General features: G+C 45.2%; 1 protein-coding gene across 8 annotated transcripts in view; it reads right to left on the reverse strand.

Annotated features, from left to right (window-relative positions):
- The window catches only part of OTOA (otoancorin), a 64,819-nt gene that overhangs the window by 22,284 nt on the left and 26,381 nt on the right, over window positions 1-16,154 (reverse strand). For all 8 annotated transcript variants that reach the window (XR_008312024.1, XM_053276542.1, XM_053276538.1 and 5 more), the window contains 16 exons: window positions 15,742-15,829; window positions 15,096-15,227; window positions 13,250-13,485; window positions 11,955-12,058; window positions 10,177-10,283; window positions 9,621-9,760; window positions 8,745-8,868; window positions 7,847-8,062; window positions 7,077-7,244; window positions 5,264-5,404; window positions 3,748-3,803; window positions 3,515-3,632; window positions 2,977-3,050; window positions 2,248-2,383; window positions 1,329-1,519; window positions 269-362 (listed from right to left, as the gene is read on the reverse strand). Coding sequence is in view for 7 of the 8 variants with exons in the window: in XM_053276542.1 (XP_053132517.1) it covers window positions 269-362; window positions 1,329-1,519; window positions 2,248-2,383; window positions 2,977-3,050; window positions 3,515-3,632; window positions 3,748-3,803; window positions 5,264-5,404; window positions 7,077-7,244; window positions 7,847-8,062; window positions 8,745-8,868; window positions 9,621-9,760; window positions 10,177-10,283; window positions 11,955-12,058; window positions 13,250-13,485; window positions 15,096-15,227; window positions 15,742-15,829 (2,125 nt within the window). In the remaining variant the exon portion in view is untranslated. The remainder of the gene's footprint in view (window positions 1-268; window positions 363-1,328; window positions 1,520-2,247; window positions 2,384-2,976; window positions 3,051-3,514; window positions 3,633-3,747; window positions 3,804-5,263; window positions 5,405-7,076; window positions 7,245-7,846; window positions 8,063-8,744; window positions 8,869-9,620; window positions 9,761-10,176; window positions 10,284-11,954; window positions 12,059-13,249; window positions 13,486-15,095; window positions 15,228-15,741; window positions 15,830-16,154) is intronic.

Raw genomic sequence — 16,154 nt, forward strand, 5'->3', positions numbered from 1 at the left:
AGGCACTTAAAATATAGATTTAGGAACACGAACCAGGAAGATCAGAGCAAGCTTTACCAGAAGACTCCAAAGACACTCTTGGACAGACACAGAAACAGGGCTTTTAGAATACAGAATGCAATCAGGCAGAAAATGTGCACTTTCAACAACAACAAAATGTGAAAAAAATGTAGTGTTTATTTCTGGTTTCTAATTTCAGTAAGCCAGCATACATGTTCCAGCACATCCGTTTGAAGTGGACTTCAGTAAAGTAAAATGTTAGGAGTACCTTTTCAACAAGGAGGTTTAATTCCGCTTTTGGCAAAAGGGCTACAAATGGTCCACTATCCTGTGTTGTTTCAGCTGTCCAATTTTTAGGGGAACTGAAAACAAATTTTGGAATATATGAATAACACTCTTTTTAAAAAAACCAACAACACCCACAACTTGCCTCAAAGCCCAAATTAGTAATTTAAGCTACGTCAGGGCCCAAATCACACAATGGCAGTGGCACACTGTACTTGAAAATACAGCGTTTGAACCTACTTGTGGGTTTAAATTTATCATTTAATGACAGGTTTTGGGGATGAGACAATATAGGTAGAGCATCTGCTTTGCATGCAGAAAGCTCCTTGTTCAATTCTGGGCAACATCTCCATGGAGGGCAGAGAAAGCCTCCTGCCTGAAACCTTGGAGAAGCTGCTGCCAGTCAGAGCTCGATAGGCCAATGGTCTGACTCAGGATAAGGCAGCTTCCTATGTTTCTAGGCAATCTGAGCTAGATGGATCAATGGCCTGCTCAGTGGTACAACATCTGGAACATAAGCTGCCATATACTGAGTCAGACCACTGGTCTATCTAGCTCAGTATTGTCTTCACAGACTGGCAGCGGCTTCTCCAAGGTTGCAGGCAGGAGTCTCTCTCAGCCCTCTCTTGGAGATGCTGCCAGGGAGGGAATTGGAACCAAGATGCTCTTCCCAGAGCGGCTCCATCCCCTAAGAAGGGGAATATCTTACAGTGCTCACACTTCATATGCAACCAGGGTGGGCCCTGCTTAGCTAGGGGGACAAGTCATGCTTGCGACCACCAGACCAGCCTTCCTCTTTGCCTGCAGAAGATGCCAGGTTCACTCCCTGGCAGCAGCATCTCCAAGCAGGGCTGGGAAAGACCCCTGCCTGGAACCATGGCAAGCCACTGCCAGGCAATGTAGACAATACTGAGCTAAATGGACCAAAGGTCTGACTCAGTATGAAGCAGCTTTTAGGTGCCTACGTTTCCCGAAGGAGTTGGCTAACTTTTGTGCCACCGCACCAAGATTCAAAGCAAAAGCCACACAGATTAGTAACTTGCCCATGTAACTCAGTAAGTCTGCGCTGAATTTCCATCTTCTGTTCCGAGCTGAGCTGATAGCAGAGCCTGAATTGGTGCAAGGCTGTTGCCAGTGTGTCTGCTGATATCCCATCACAAATTAATGTCAGGGGTAGATGACAGATGAGATTCCCAAGCAAGTCAATGTCATATTCATCAACGACTGAGCCATTCTGAAACCAAGCCAAAGCTAATGTAGATGTTATTACAATCAAGCTGCATGCTGGGGTCAGCTCTAGAGGAACCAGGGCCTTGCCAGAATCTGTGGTTGGCCTGTGGATAGATACTGCACCACTGGAACTACGTCAAGGCAAACCACCTTGCCCTGGCAAGCACTTAAATGGGGTTCCATTCACCGTACTTGAACCACTAGCTGGAGTTTCGCTAAGTAACAGCAAGTGACAGTTGTCTCTCTTTTGGTGTGGAGAGGTTAGCTGTAAGTATCGCCACAGGTACTTATTGGGTGACATCAAGACAAAATGCATCACAGGCCCCTACATCTGCACAACCTAGGAATACAGGAACATATACAGAAACATAACCTAGGAATACAGGAACATATACTTTCTCATTCTTTTGCTATGTACACCAGTTTAAGGACTTTTTCTGCTTGAAAAGCAGTATAACACATTTCTTTCTAATAATAATGACAATCAATACCTTAAGAACAATCAAACAATCAAAATATAAAATAACCAACAGAACCACAGTCACAGAACAAACATCAGCCAAAGTTGACGACACACAGATCAAATTAAAGGGGTTTAAGGAAAGTCACCTTAAGGTGACACCTAAATAGGCTTAAAGAGGTAATATGCTGGATCTCATGGGGCAGTGAGTTCCAAAGTCTTAGAGCCACTTCTCTTGCTCAGTTTCATTTCCTGAAGTTGACTGTTCTTACCAGGCACTCCTGTACTTTTTGGAGGATCACATTTTTCTTGTGTACATTTAAAACAAGATGATCCAGATCAATTTTTCCCATGCTGATCACAAAAGGGAGACAAAGAGATCCTGTAATGGATTCCAGGTACTCAGCACTAGAGGAAAGATTTACAATGATTACAATTTAAAAGATTCACGTCAACAGATCAGAGGATCCCTGGAAATAGTGTGGGATGCGCACAGAAGTTGCAATAGGAAAGGGCGGGGGGAGGTCTCCAAAACTGGGCACATGCACCTTGCGTGAGTCCGTCGTGAATCTACAGGTCTCCACTCATGTAAGGTACCTGCACTTATTTTTCCTCCTGATGCAGTTCCCTGGGGTACATCTCATTCTATTCTCCTGAGACTTTTCAGGGAACTCAAGAGACTTTGCAGGAGAGAGGATGAGAATACTACTACCAGAGCCGTTGAGCATGCACGGATTAGAATCCCACCCACAGAATGTGCAGCCTTTTGAACAGCTGGCTACATATGTGTGAAGTATTATTAAAATTCAAATTGAAGGCTTGGGGGTTATTTGAAGATGTGCCTTCATTAACGTATTATATGAAATTCATGGAATAAATGAAACTTGGCTGAAATAAACATATTTTAAAAAAGATTGTTCCATACTTGTTTTCCCACTTCCCTGCCATAAACAGAGCTAGAAGAAACTGAGTGTAAGAAGAAACAAAAAGGAATAGCTTACGGAAGCACTGAGAAGAGATAGGGAGGCATCGATGTATTGGAGATGGTCCAGAATTTCCAAGCCAAACAATTGATCTGCAAAGAAGACTTTTTTATTTTAAAGCTCTTAAGCAGTTTGATTGATTGATTGATTGATTACATTTATATCCCGCTCTCCCTCCAAGGAGCCCAGAGCGGTGTACTACATACTTGAGTTTCTCTTTCACAACAACCCTGCGAAGTAGGTTAGGCTGAGAAAGAAGTGACTGGCCCAGAGTCACCCAGCTAGTCTCATGGCTGAGTGGGGATTTGAACTCAGGTCTCCCTGGTCCTAGTCCAGTACTCTAACCACTACACACTCAAGTCTCTCCGATCCTAGCCCAGCACTTTAATCACTACCCCATGCTGGGTCTCAAGTACTTTTAGGTAGCGTTGATCAAGTATAATTAACTCTACTTACAGTACTAAGTTCCTCCTGCGTTATGGACAAAGGTTGGGAGGTCAGGGGGATAAGCTGCCTATTTGTACAAAACAGAAACTCTAGTATTTTTAGATTTTACCTGATATGGTGACAATAAGTGGAGATTATTCTCAAAAGCATTGAAAACGTTTAAAAACTCAACAGTGCTCATGCTCTCAATTTGTCGACATGTTACTCCTTTCATTAACTGGCTGATGCTGGTTTGAAAAAAGGAGAAATATATACAGTAAGCATGTGGACCAGCACAAACAGGAAAAGAATTTTTCTATAGTGGTAATTGGCCAAGCAAGGGTTAAAATGTAGCACCAGTACCTTAAGAGGTCAGAAGGAGATGTTTTCTTTGACAGCAATTCATACAGAAACAGGGCCTGAAATTAAAAGAGAGAGAGAAGTATAGGCATGTAATTAAAACATAGATGGAACTCAACATCATGTTAAATTTTATATACATTTTTTTTTTACCATCCCATCTTAAAAGTTCTGGGCAGTTTTCAATGCATCAGTCTAGTTGGGGATTTACTTTAAAATAAAAACAGCACCTAAACAGAAGCTTGGGATCACTATGTGGCAGTAGGTGTTTTTTAACCCACTGAAATTCCCCGCTGAAGCTGCCAGTGAAACAACAGGAACTTCTGTGGCAGAGCACAGAAGCTTCGAGGGGGGGATTTTCAGCAGGACAACTAGACAATGAGAGTGCAAGTGGAGAAGGACTCCGATCGAATCTGACAGATTACAGCACAGAGCACAATTGAAGACCTATGCTCTGGCAATACGTGCGGCAAAGAAGAGATTCTTTCCTCTGCATATGCTGCTTCTGTGTGTTTTTACCTGTGTATAATTTTTATGCTTGTATTTTACAGATTTTAAATTTGGGTTGATTTTATATTTTTAGCTTAATATTTTTATTGTCATTTTATTGTGTTTTTTTAAACTTTTGTAAACCGCCTTGAGATTGTTTTTAATGAAAGGCGGTATATAAATTCAACAATAAATAAATAAATAAATAAAAATGTGTATTGCATCCGCAGGCTCATGTCCAGTGGAATTGTCGAGGGTGGTGCGGGAACTTATACAGGCCCCTTCTGCTCCGGCTTTGGAACCATCAGTTAGCTGCTGTGTAACTTTGAATGAGTTATTTGTGGACAAAAGATCTCTATTCGAGCTGACCTGGATTCCACTAGGGGTATCCAGTAACTCCTCTTATGCGGTTATATTGGATCAGTTTCAGTTTGCGACTCCTGCAATTGGTGCAGAATGCTGCTGCCAGATTGGTCTCTGGGACGTCCCGCAGAGACCATATTACTCTGATCAAGCAAAATACAAAGTGCTGGTTATTACCTATAAAGACCTTAATGGCTTGGGCCCACAGTATTAAAGAGAACACCCTCTTTATTATGAATCTGGCTGCCTATTAAGATCTTCAGGGGAGGTTCATCTGAAGGTGCCACCAGCTCATCTGGTGACAACTCAAAGGTGGGCCTTCTCTGTGGCTGCCCTGGGACTGTGGAAGGCACTTCCTGCTGAGATCAGAGCTGCTCCATCCCTGTTGACTTTTAGGAAACAACTGAAGACACATCTCTTCAGCCAAGCTTTTTAGTTAGTTGGTGTGTTTTTATGGATATTTTAATCTGGTTTTATGTTTTAACTGTTAAATTCTTGGTTTGTTTTATGCCGTAAACCACCTAGAGACTTCAGTAGTGGGTGGCATATGTGTGTGTGTTTTTTTAAATCATCCCTGACTACTGGCCATGGCTGGGGATGATGAGAGCTATGCTCCAGAGCCGAAGTTTGAAGCCCTGGTTTAGACCATATGAAAAACGTTAACTACCTGACTTTGCCTTAATTCCTTTTCTTTCACTAGTGAAGCATTGAAGCCTTCTTCCTTCCATAAATCAAAAAGAGACACTTCTTTAAACAAGGCGCCTTGTATGTCAGCAAGCACCGATGACAGCTCTGTGGACACCATCATCTGCAGAAGAGGCAAGAGAGAAAAACACAGGGCCTTGTTGCTGGGCCACTCCCCCAACTTTCACGTGTAAAAAAGAGCCGGCTGAATTCGGAAGGCAGCACACGCAGCAGGCCTCAGGATATTTCCTGAGAAGAACATCTCAGTACAGAACCTACTTAGGAGTCACGGCATGAAACAAAGGGCATGGGGTGTGGGGTTTGTTGGTTGCTTGGTTTGCATTTCTGCCAACAAAATGTAGATCTCATTCCCTGGACCTTAAGATGAAGGACACAGAAATGCAAAAGGGAAAAGAAGAAGTGGAGAGACACTTGGATTTGGAAGTCATTGAACCTTTGGGCCAGTTCACATAAGAGTCTGCAAACCTGCCCACAGGTGGCCAGAAGCATCGGGCTGGTTGTAGTCCCCACTGGTTCTAACAGTTGCTGCAAGGGGCGCCTTTCCAATTTAGGTTAGAACCAAATCAAGTTTGGTCAGGATCAGGGTCCCCTCTAACAGGGATTCCCATAAGTTGTTGACCACAGCTCCCTTAATCCCCAAGCAAAAGCCATTGCAGTTGGAGATTCTGGGAGTTGTAGTCAACAACATCTGGGAGTCCCTGTCTAGAGGGAACACTGGTCAGGATGCTAGAAGAGACCAACCTTACTTATTCTAGCTGGAGATAAGACTCATCCTACTGACCACTAGAGGCTTTAAGAGTAGAGGGAGGGAGTAAAGGCACCCCTCTAGATCCAGCTCTTTTGTCTCGACTCTGAGCTCACCTGGCAGGTCGACTGATATTCTCAGGCCACTTCCTTCTTCCTCCCTTTTCCCAACCCCTTGAGGTAGCAAGATGCAGGACACAGGTTTTCTATTCTAGCATGCAATTTCCCGAGAAACCTTTTGGACCTTAAGCGTCAGCCTCCAGGTACTCTTAATGAGCTGCTCTCTCTCCTCACACATGCATCCTTTGCGGAATCAAACTCTCCCCTCCAACCATTCTAACCAGCTCCCCTGAAATAAACCAAGATACAAACCCACTTCAAATCTCAGTTTATCTCAAGCAAGATGGGTTGGTTTGGACGTCAAGACTGATCTTGGTGGTTGTTGCTGTTTTTAATTGCAGCTAAAGAGGAGAATCAGGGGAGGCACATGACACTCTTGAGGTTTAGCGACATCACATGGAACCAAGATTTGACCATGATTTCTGAGCCAGGCATAGAATGAGAAGATAGATGCCCACCCCAAAGGCTAAATGAAACCTGACTGAGTATACAGTCATGTCATATGTTCAATTTCTTGAGAAATAAACAAACAAACAAACAAACAAACAAACAAACATGGCTCAGACATACCCATTCAATGCATGGCATAGAACATTTTCCATTAAAATGCAGTGAAATACCACCTTATGGAGAATCGGAACCTCTTATCTGAATGAGCAAGAAATAGCTCTGTTTATTCCAAGACAAATTATAAACCAGAGTGGGTCTTGGCTACTGTTCCCTCTAACAGGGATTCCTAGATGTTGCAGACTACAATTCCCAACATCCCAGCTGTAGTGGCCTTTGGCTGGGGATTCTGGGAGTTGATTCCAGACAACGTCTGGGAATCCCTGTGAGAGGGAACACCGGCCTTCACCGGTCCCAGAGACCTCCACGTCGGCCCATCCCTGCTGAGAAGCATGCAAGGTTACCTTCCGGAGGATCCCATGTTGTTGCGCAGGTGACAAATCCGCGGCATGCTGAGCTAGGGCACCTCGTACCACCTGAGAAAGCTCTTTGGGGGGCATGCTGTGGAACGCAGCAGTGCTAATCCCAGTCGCCAGCGCACCCATGTGGCTGGTGTTATGGAATGATAAAGCCTAGAGAAAGAGCAAGATAACTGTAGGTCAGCCCGTTAAACACAATGCATCTGTCTGTCTGCTCTCCCAATGGTGTCCACCTGCCCGGGAAAGGTCAGAAGGGGACATAGGGGGACACACACTGTGCGTTCTCCTTGCAGCTTTCCCAGGTGGTTGGACACCACTGGTGGGGGGAAGGGAGTGGGGAGACGCTTCTCCTTCAGCATCACTACAAGGGCAGTGATAAGGAAGGGAGGGCACCCACTGCCACCCAGGAAACGACCCCATCCGGCCCTGGCTTCCCAAGTGATTGTGGGCAGGAGCAGATGATGTCTCTCTCAGCGGTGGTGCCGTGTTAAGTGCTTCATATCCCACCCTCCTGCACTGGGTGAGGGCACAGACAATTTAAAATGGCGGCCACTGCTAAAGAAGCGCCCAACTGTTGGTGCTGCCCACTGTGAGGCATGGGCATCTGCAGGGATTTCTGGTGGGGGTGGGCAAAGCCAGCAGTCCAGTTAGTCGAGCTCAATACCAAGCAGTATTCTGCGTGGCTTTTTTGTCCAAGTGGGCTAACACAGCGACTTGTTTCCTTGTTCTCTTCATAACACCATCCCCAAACATACCTTTTCATACATTAGGTATTTGCTGGATAAAATCATGATTTGGCTTTTGGCCCATCCAGACACTTGATTTAATGTCGGGATGGCTAGGTGCACGGCCTCAGGCGAAAGAGATTCCAGCTGACTGGTTGTCAGACCCACGACTGCGTCCGAGAGGGACCCTAGGGTATCATTCAAAGTCTGGTTTTGCAGGGCAACGTCAAGAAGGTGGGATTTGAGCTGAAACCACAGAAAAAGCAGATGGAGTCGGGCACTAAAGAACAAGGAGATGCTAAAACAAGACTGTATTTTCCAGAGTCGTGTCTCCAAAGCTTCTTTGTTGAAACGCAAAGTTTTCTGAAAAGAGATTTGCAGCAGGAGTAAGTGCTTCAAGAAGTTCACCTTTCAGGAAGTTTCCAGGAGAAACCTGGACAGCCTTGTCCTTCTGCAAAATCAAAGGACATAACAGGGGCTGACATGTTATACAGTGAAACCTACAGGGCAAGATTAGATCAGGACTCTTGCCCTCTCTCTCTCTCTGCTCTGGCTTCCTCTGATTGGTGGACTGAGACTCTCACATCTCTCCCCCTTTTCTTCATACCTGCTTGTGGCATTCCCCACCCCCTCCCTGTCTGCTCTAGCATTATGAAGACATAAAGCTCCAGGCTTTCCATCCAAGTACATAACTTCCTTAACAAACCTTTACAAGTATTTAGATCTTAAATGTCTGTCTGAAGAGAGTCTTAATGGGCTTGGTTCTTCTCAGACGTGCTTGCTCTGTTAGAATTGGGATCCTTGAAATCCCTTCCCGACAACATTTTTTAGATGCTCACAGTGGTGCAGGTGAACCACTGAGAGAACCGCCTGCATCTCACTGTGCAACATGTTGGCCGCTGTCCACAAGAATAAGCTTGATACCCACCTTCTGAACGTCAGCCTGGAAGCCTATCAGCTGGTTACATTTAATCATTTGATGAAGCAAGGCCCGGGCGACACTGGTGTCCATCTGGTCCAGCTCGTCATAAAAACAAACCAGCAGACCTAATCTGGGTGAGAGAATGCCAAGGTGATTTGCCTCAACTTTGACCTGTGGATACCAATTAGGTAGAGCAGCTGGTGGCAATCACAGTAGCCAAGAGACTGAGTTATGGAACTGGCACTTTCAGGCCAGGGACTGCTTGATTCATTCCCAAGCCTTTAAGCTATTATTAGCTAGCTCACTGGGTAGCCTCAGAGCTGCTTTGCAGGGTTGCAGAACACAATGAGAGATGTGAATTGCTTTGCCCTTTTAAGCATGCTGCATAAATGCTATTTTCTCCTGCTAACTGAGCAGAGGCATCTTTTAAAGTAGTGATTCTCTTATATTTAGCAGTGGGAGAGAAACTGTTCCTATCCGACCCCAGCACAGCATCCCTCCAGTGGCCGTTGCTGGTGTTTACCTTACGTTTCTGTTTAGATTGTGAGGCAGGAAATGTCTAGATTTAGATTTTGGGACAGGACACGATCTTATTTATTTTCCTATGTAAACAACTCGTAGAACTCTTTTTAAAAAAGGAAATAAATAACAATAACGTTTAATATGGGACAGCCAGCTCATAACAAATTATTTGGAGCCAAACCACATGTTCAGAAATATCACATGGTGTGGCCTTCCTCAGACTAAACCACCTCAGAATGTGATCTTATCACACCGAAAAGGGTCGGGTGGCAGCCTGCTGTCTGAAAAGGAACAGCTTTTCATCCTTGGAACATCTCGCCTCTCCTAACAACCGGAACCAGGCTAGAAAATGTGACTTGCCTATGCAGAGTCGACGTGTTTCTCATATCAAATCCTGAAGCATTGATTCTTTCCAAGAAAGCTTGTGCCAGTTCTGGGGTGATATCATACACGGTATCCAGCTGCTTGGTTGCATTGTCGTAACTGATGAACAGCCTCATCTAAGCAGTTCAGACAAGAGGGGGAGTGTCATTAGGAACTGAAATTAACAAAGGGCACTCAATATTCATTGTCAGTCCTACACCAAAGTGAAGCGTCTTCCTTTCAGGTTCTGAACCATTTGAAAGTTGTGAAAAAGTCAAGATGAGTCTATTTTGTTATGTACTGATCCCCAGTACATAATTTATTGTGGCTGAGTATGATGGGAGTTGCAGTTCAGCAACATCAGGAGTACCAGAGATTGGGAACCCCTATCATAACCAAGATGCAGATGCAGGGTTTATTAATTTATTTATGACATTTATAAACCGCCCCATCCAGAGGCTCTGGGCAGTGTACAACAACTTTTTAAAAGGACAATTCAAACACAATGCTAAAAACAATTCAAAAACGATTAAAACCATTTATGGCTACTTACTTCACTAGGGTTAATTTTCCTGATTTCTTCTAGCGGGAGATGAACCATATATCTTCCCAAAATCCACAGGTTTTCTGCACTGACCCATGAAGTAGAATCCTCTGAGTCTGGGAGAGTCACAAAACCAAAACACCCATCACCAAGCAAGGAAACATCACTGTTCTTGCACAAGACAATAACGTACAATCTAACCGACTGTTGTAAACAAATACGCAACTTAAAAACTAGCGAGCCCATTCTCACAACTGGGGACGGGGCAAGGGGCGGAAACGGTGAAAAGCTTCCCTCCCCCGCAGACGCTCCCGTCCATGTTGCTGGGTGGCCACGTTGGCTGCCCAGACAATTGCCAGCTTCTGCCGGGGGCAGGAAGGGAGCACAGAGCGGGGCCAGGAGGCTCCTGGATAGGGTTGCCAACTGCCCCTCATTGTGCAGGATGTCGCTCATTTCAGGGATGACATGTTGGTCCCTATAGGGACAGCAGCATGTGTCCCTCATTCATTCAATAGAATCTAATTCAATTACATCTACGTCAATGATAGGCTCTTGATTAACACTGCATACACCTCCCAGCCCCCACAAACTTGTGTCCCTCATTCTGGCAATGAAATGTCGGCAACCCTGCTCTTGGAGGCGTAGTGACTGGGCAGGTAGTTCACAGCCTACACACCTGGAGTGCCGCATGGGTACGTGGTGCACTTTGGCTACTTGTGTGTCAGTGCCGTGCAGCACCGACACACAAGCATATAACCTACCTAGCCTACCTCACAGGGTTGTTGTGAGGATAGAAATAAGCATGTCCACTGCTCTGAGCTCATCAGAGGAAGAGCGGGATATAAATGTAAAAATACATACATACATACATAAAGGCCACTGCTTGAAAACCCTCGCACCCAAACCTCAGGCTAAGCGGCGGGCTCCCGAAGCAGGCTTGCAGCCACACCACCGCTGAGAGCCGTGCCGCTGGGAGTCTCCTGGGAGCCACACATGTGCACCAAAAAATGGGCTGGGCTTCCTTAGCCCGGTTTCCGGTGCCTGTGTGAACAGCTTCAGTGGCTTCAGAAAGTTTAATACTCTAGGGACAAGTTGACATATTCTGTCCAGTGTAAGGGAGCCCACTTTTGTAACAGGAAAATCTAAGGGGGTGGGGGGGGACAGAAAATCTAGAACCATGTACTAGTTGTTTTATGGTCAGAACTCTAACCCTGCTGAGAGAACAAAGAGGCATCTTTTCCAAAGTGGACGCATTGATGGAGGGCAGGTCGATCAAGGGCTACTAGTCTGGTGGCTGTGGGCCACCTCCAGCCACAGAGGCAAGACCCCTCTGAATACCAGGGGAGCAACCGCAGGAGAGAGGGCCTGCCCCTCCCAGCGCTTGCCTGTGGGCTTCTCAGGGGCATCTGGTGGGCCACTGTGGGAGACAGGAGGCTGGACTAGACAGATGTCTTGGGTCTGATCCGGCAGCAGGGCTGTCCTTATGTTTCATTTTTTTAATATTCATTTTTTTGTTTTAATGAAAAAAGAACGAGATCTCGCCTTGCAGCACTTCTCCGACTAATTTCCGTGAAAACATTCTCAGGCTTCTTGCTGAAGCTGAGCCAATGGCGGCCCGTTGCTCGTCTATGGCTCCTACTTTGGCGCCCTCTCCTGGACCGTGTGACTCACTGTTGCACTGAGTCGCTGCATCACTCCCAGAGATCCCCCCAGGAAGCGTCTTCTACTTGGGCATGTCTCTCTCAGCACCTGGGCAGTGGGCAATCCACTGCCAACCTTCCACTTACCATTCGCATGGTAGGATTTCTGCAAGACCCGAGTCATCCAGTCATACAGAGCCTTTTGTGCACTTGCCGATATTCTGTCATAGAGGTCTTTGAAAACTGTGGAGCTGAAAGACACAGAAGTGGCAAAAGGACAGATGGATTACTAGCCTTTCCCTAGCAGAGGCCCAGCCATAATTCTTCCAGTTCTCCATTATACTGAGCTGATATACGGAGGAGAGCTGGTCTTGTGGGAGTGAGCATGAACTGTCCCCCTTTGCTAAGCAGCGCATAAGTAATCTATGGCATATGTGGTGGTGGCCACCAACTTGGACGGCTTTCAAAGGGGCATAGACAGATTCATGGAGGACAGGTCTAGCAATGGCTACTAGTCTGGTGGCTGTGGGCCACCTCCAGCCTCAGAGGCGCGATGCCTCTGAATCCCAGTTGCAGGGGAGCCACAGCAGGAGGAGAGAGGACGTGCACAGACCTTTTACCTGTGGGCTCCCCAGAGGCATCTGGTGGGCCACTGTGGGAAACAGGAGGCTGGATTAGAGAGGCCGCCTTGGGCCTGATCCAGCAGGGCTGTTCTTATATACACTATTTAGACTCGGCACACACGAAATGTATGATAAAACACGTCCACCTACTTCTACTCAAAATGCCTCACTCTGGATTTCTTAAAAATAGTGAAATATAACATCAGAAAAAGACAGACAAAGAATAAGCAACCAAAAAAAGAAAGAAAAGACTCTCCCCAATATGACAGTTTCAACTAGGTAAAAGAGGAAGGGAGAAGAAATATATGGAGTCTCTCGGGAGAAGTCACTGCTTCTCAAAATTTAGCTTTTGAAACATCCATGATCTTCATGAAGGTTTGTAAATCCAGACTGAGAAGCAAAACGAAGGTCATGTTCTGTCCTGACGCAGCACAGGAAGGAAGGGGAGAGAAATGGGTGGGAAATTTTTATTTTTGCTCATTTTAACTCTGATCTTGAAGGAACAAGTGGATTAAATTTTGTATTTGAAGGGAAATAAAAAAGAAAAATTTTTTTTGCATCCATGGAGTCAAAATAGGCAAAGGTCCCATGACTAAAAAGGCCCCCAGATTTTGTTGGACTACAACTCCCATCAGCCACAATGGCTGCAATTGATGGGAACTGTCGTCCAGCAAGATCTGGGAACCCAAGGCCTTCCAAAAAAACCAAAACTAAATGAAAATGAAACAGCCAGAAAAACAAAAATATTTTATAGTTCCAAGTGTATAAAACAAACTCAACAGTCACTTTGAATTCTTTACAGCCAAGGAGAAATCTTACAGGTTTCGAAAAGCATCTTCCTGAAGATCTTTCGGGAGGCTTGCTATCGTATGGAGCTGGAGATATGTCATTGAAGATGTTCGCAGGACCTGGCTTAATATATCCACACATTTCACCGAGTTCAAAAGGAGAAAGCACCGCTCCAGCGTAATCAGGAAGAGTGTCCGATTTCCCCCTGGGCTTTGGAAAACTCTCTCTCTTATCCTGGCCAGATCAAGAAGAATGTTTCCCAACTCCTGCAGAGACAGAGTTAAGAAGATCAATAGCTAACTGCATGCCAACTAAAGAGAGCCTCCTGCTTCAGAGGCAGTAGATCACCAAATAATATCAGTTGCTGATAAGAGGCAACAGAGGGGTCTTCATATCCTGTTGCTGGGCTTCTTAGATAGCCATTGTGAAAATATGGATGCTGGTATAGATGCATCTTTTGTTTTGATCCATGGAGGGCCGCCCTTATATTCAATGGGAGATGTTTTTTAAAAATTTATTTTAAGTATGAAGGAATAAGAACATAAGAACAGCCTTGCTGCTGGATCAGGCCCAAGGCCACCCATCTAGACCAGCATCCTGTTTCACACAGTAGCCCACCAGATGCCGCTGGAAGCCTACAGGCTATAGAAGAAGGATCTTCTTTCATTAACTTGAAAGCCATGCCAGTGGCCAAGTGGCCTACATAACTTCCGGCTGACTAGTGGGTGACAATAGAGATGGTATCTGTGGGTCACACTACATTATTGCTCCAGCTGTTGATAAATGAGAGATTGTCTTGCTTCCAGATCTACTACCGATTAACACAGAGGTTCGGAACCCTGGGTCCCCAGATACTGTTGGACAACAACTCCTATCATCCCCAGTTCCAGCTGAAGGCCATTTGTGCTGGGGATGATGGTCGTTGTAATCCAACAACATCTGTGGACCCAGGGTTGAGAACCCCTACAGTTTTCTCCTTAGCAAGGACCAGAATAGGCCTGGGAAGGACCTCCTGCCTGAAATATTGGAAAGCTGCTGCCAGTCAGTGTAGACAATACTGAGCTAGTTGGACCAAGGGCCTGACTCAGTAAACAGCAGAAACAAGAGGTGACCTGCAGCAAAATGTGTATCTCGAGCCCTAAGGGGAATACTCCCATTTGGAACTACTGCCAGCCTGAAACAGAAGCCTCGTTGTACTGTTTGGGGCCCCCGGGGGAAGTTGCGGAAGGGGGGAAAGGAAAACTGACATCTTTTCAACCCTAACCAGAGGCCATCCCATGAAACCGATGGCCAGGAAATTTAGGACCAACAAAAGTAAGGACTTTTCCAGACGGTGCATAATCTATGGAATTCTCTGCCACTGGATGTGTTGATGGGCACTAGCCTGGATGGAATTAAAAGGGTACTGGACAAATTCATGGAAGATAGATCTATCAGTGGCTACTAGTCTGATGGCTATAGGCCACCTCCAGCCTCAGAAGCAAGAAGCCTCTAAATACCTGTTTGCCTGGAACTTTTATACATAGTGGGCTTTACTGTGAGTTTACGGGGAGGTTTTACTGTGAACTCAAAGTTGCCCACAAATAGTGGATTTTTAAATCCTGGATATAAATCGGGCTACACTCTTAACACGCAGTGAAAACCTCGAACTGTGTGTGAACTGTTCCCCAAAAACTTGCAGGGACTTTGGGGTAAATCTGGCTGATATGTGAACGCACCCACTCCATTCTGGAGGAGATGCGAGTTAAAGGGCTTCAAAAGCCCCGGGTGGAAAACTTCCTAGGAACTGTGGCCAGCATTCTCCCCAGTTACCAGAGGCATTTAAAAACAAACCAACAGACCAGTCTTTCGTGTGCTGTCATTGAAATGAGCTTACCAAGTGGTCCTGCTTGCTTTCAAAGAGGTATTTCATTGCAGTCTGGAAGTGCTGAGGGTTCATCTGCTGGAACTCTGACAGCAGTACTTTGGGTCGGTACAAGAGACTCTCCAGGTAGTTTTTGACAGAGACCTGAAGAACAGGATGGAACAGAGAGGAGAAGGGAACGCAGCATCCTGTGATCGATGCAGGATTAGTGCTGTTTTTACTAACATACCCATTGAAGACATTTGTTCCAGGAGAGGCAAGAAATCCACATTTCTTGAAGGAATAAATAGAACTTGATTCACAGGATTTCCCATGCAAGATCAGTTGGAATAACTGGCGGATCCCAAACTAGGCAGGTCATTTGGCCTCCCCAAGAAAGTGCACCACAGGCTTGAAGAGATGCTCCCCGTCTTCCCTTGCCATGTTGAAGAGGACTTTGGGGATGTAAATCGGAGAATTGCACCACATAATCTCCCATGGAGTTGCAAAAGATCACCTGCGTGGGTCGCAGAGCACTTGCCTGCCCCATGGAGGGCATTCTCAGAATGCAGCGCCCACCATGCAAGGCCTTAGCTGGGGTCATGAATTTAAATGTTTATATAGGTAAATGTTTTCCTATAAATCTATCCATCCAATATAGATATGTATGTATACAAACCTGCAAATTGCTATAAGTAATGACAATATTCTGAGCATGGAAATATGCCATGATTTTGTTAAACGTATCTGTTGTCCACATACTGGTGCTGTAAGAGAAAACAGAGGAAACGTGTATTCAACAATTTACACTGTAATGAAAAAGAATATGATGAGAATATGGGTTCATACTAATTCAGTAGCATGCTTAGCATTACTGCAATTAGCATTACTTGTATGCTTAGCATCTATCTATCTATCTAAAATATTTATACCCTGCCCCTCCAGTACACTACTGATCTCACAACATCAACAAAAGAAATACAGTGTAAAGTAAAAGATAAATGAAGTTAAACAAGTTAAAAGACCTGGCTAAAACCACATTTAACATTACAAATTTTATTTAAAGATATTAATGCAAAACTAAAAACTGAG

Source organism: Hemicordylus capensis, chromosome 13, assembly GCF_027244095.1.
Source record: "Hemicordylus capensis ecotype Gifberg chromosome 13, rHemCap1.1.pri, whole genome shotgun sequence".
Taxonomy (NCBI): Eukaryota; Metazoa; Chordata; class Lepidosauria; order Squamata; family Cordylidae; genus Hemicordylus; species Hemicordylus capensis.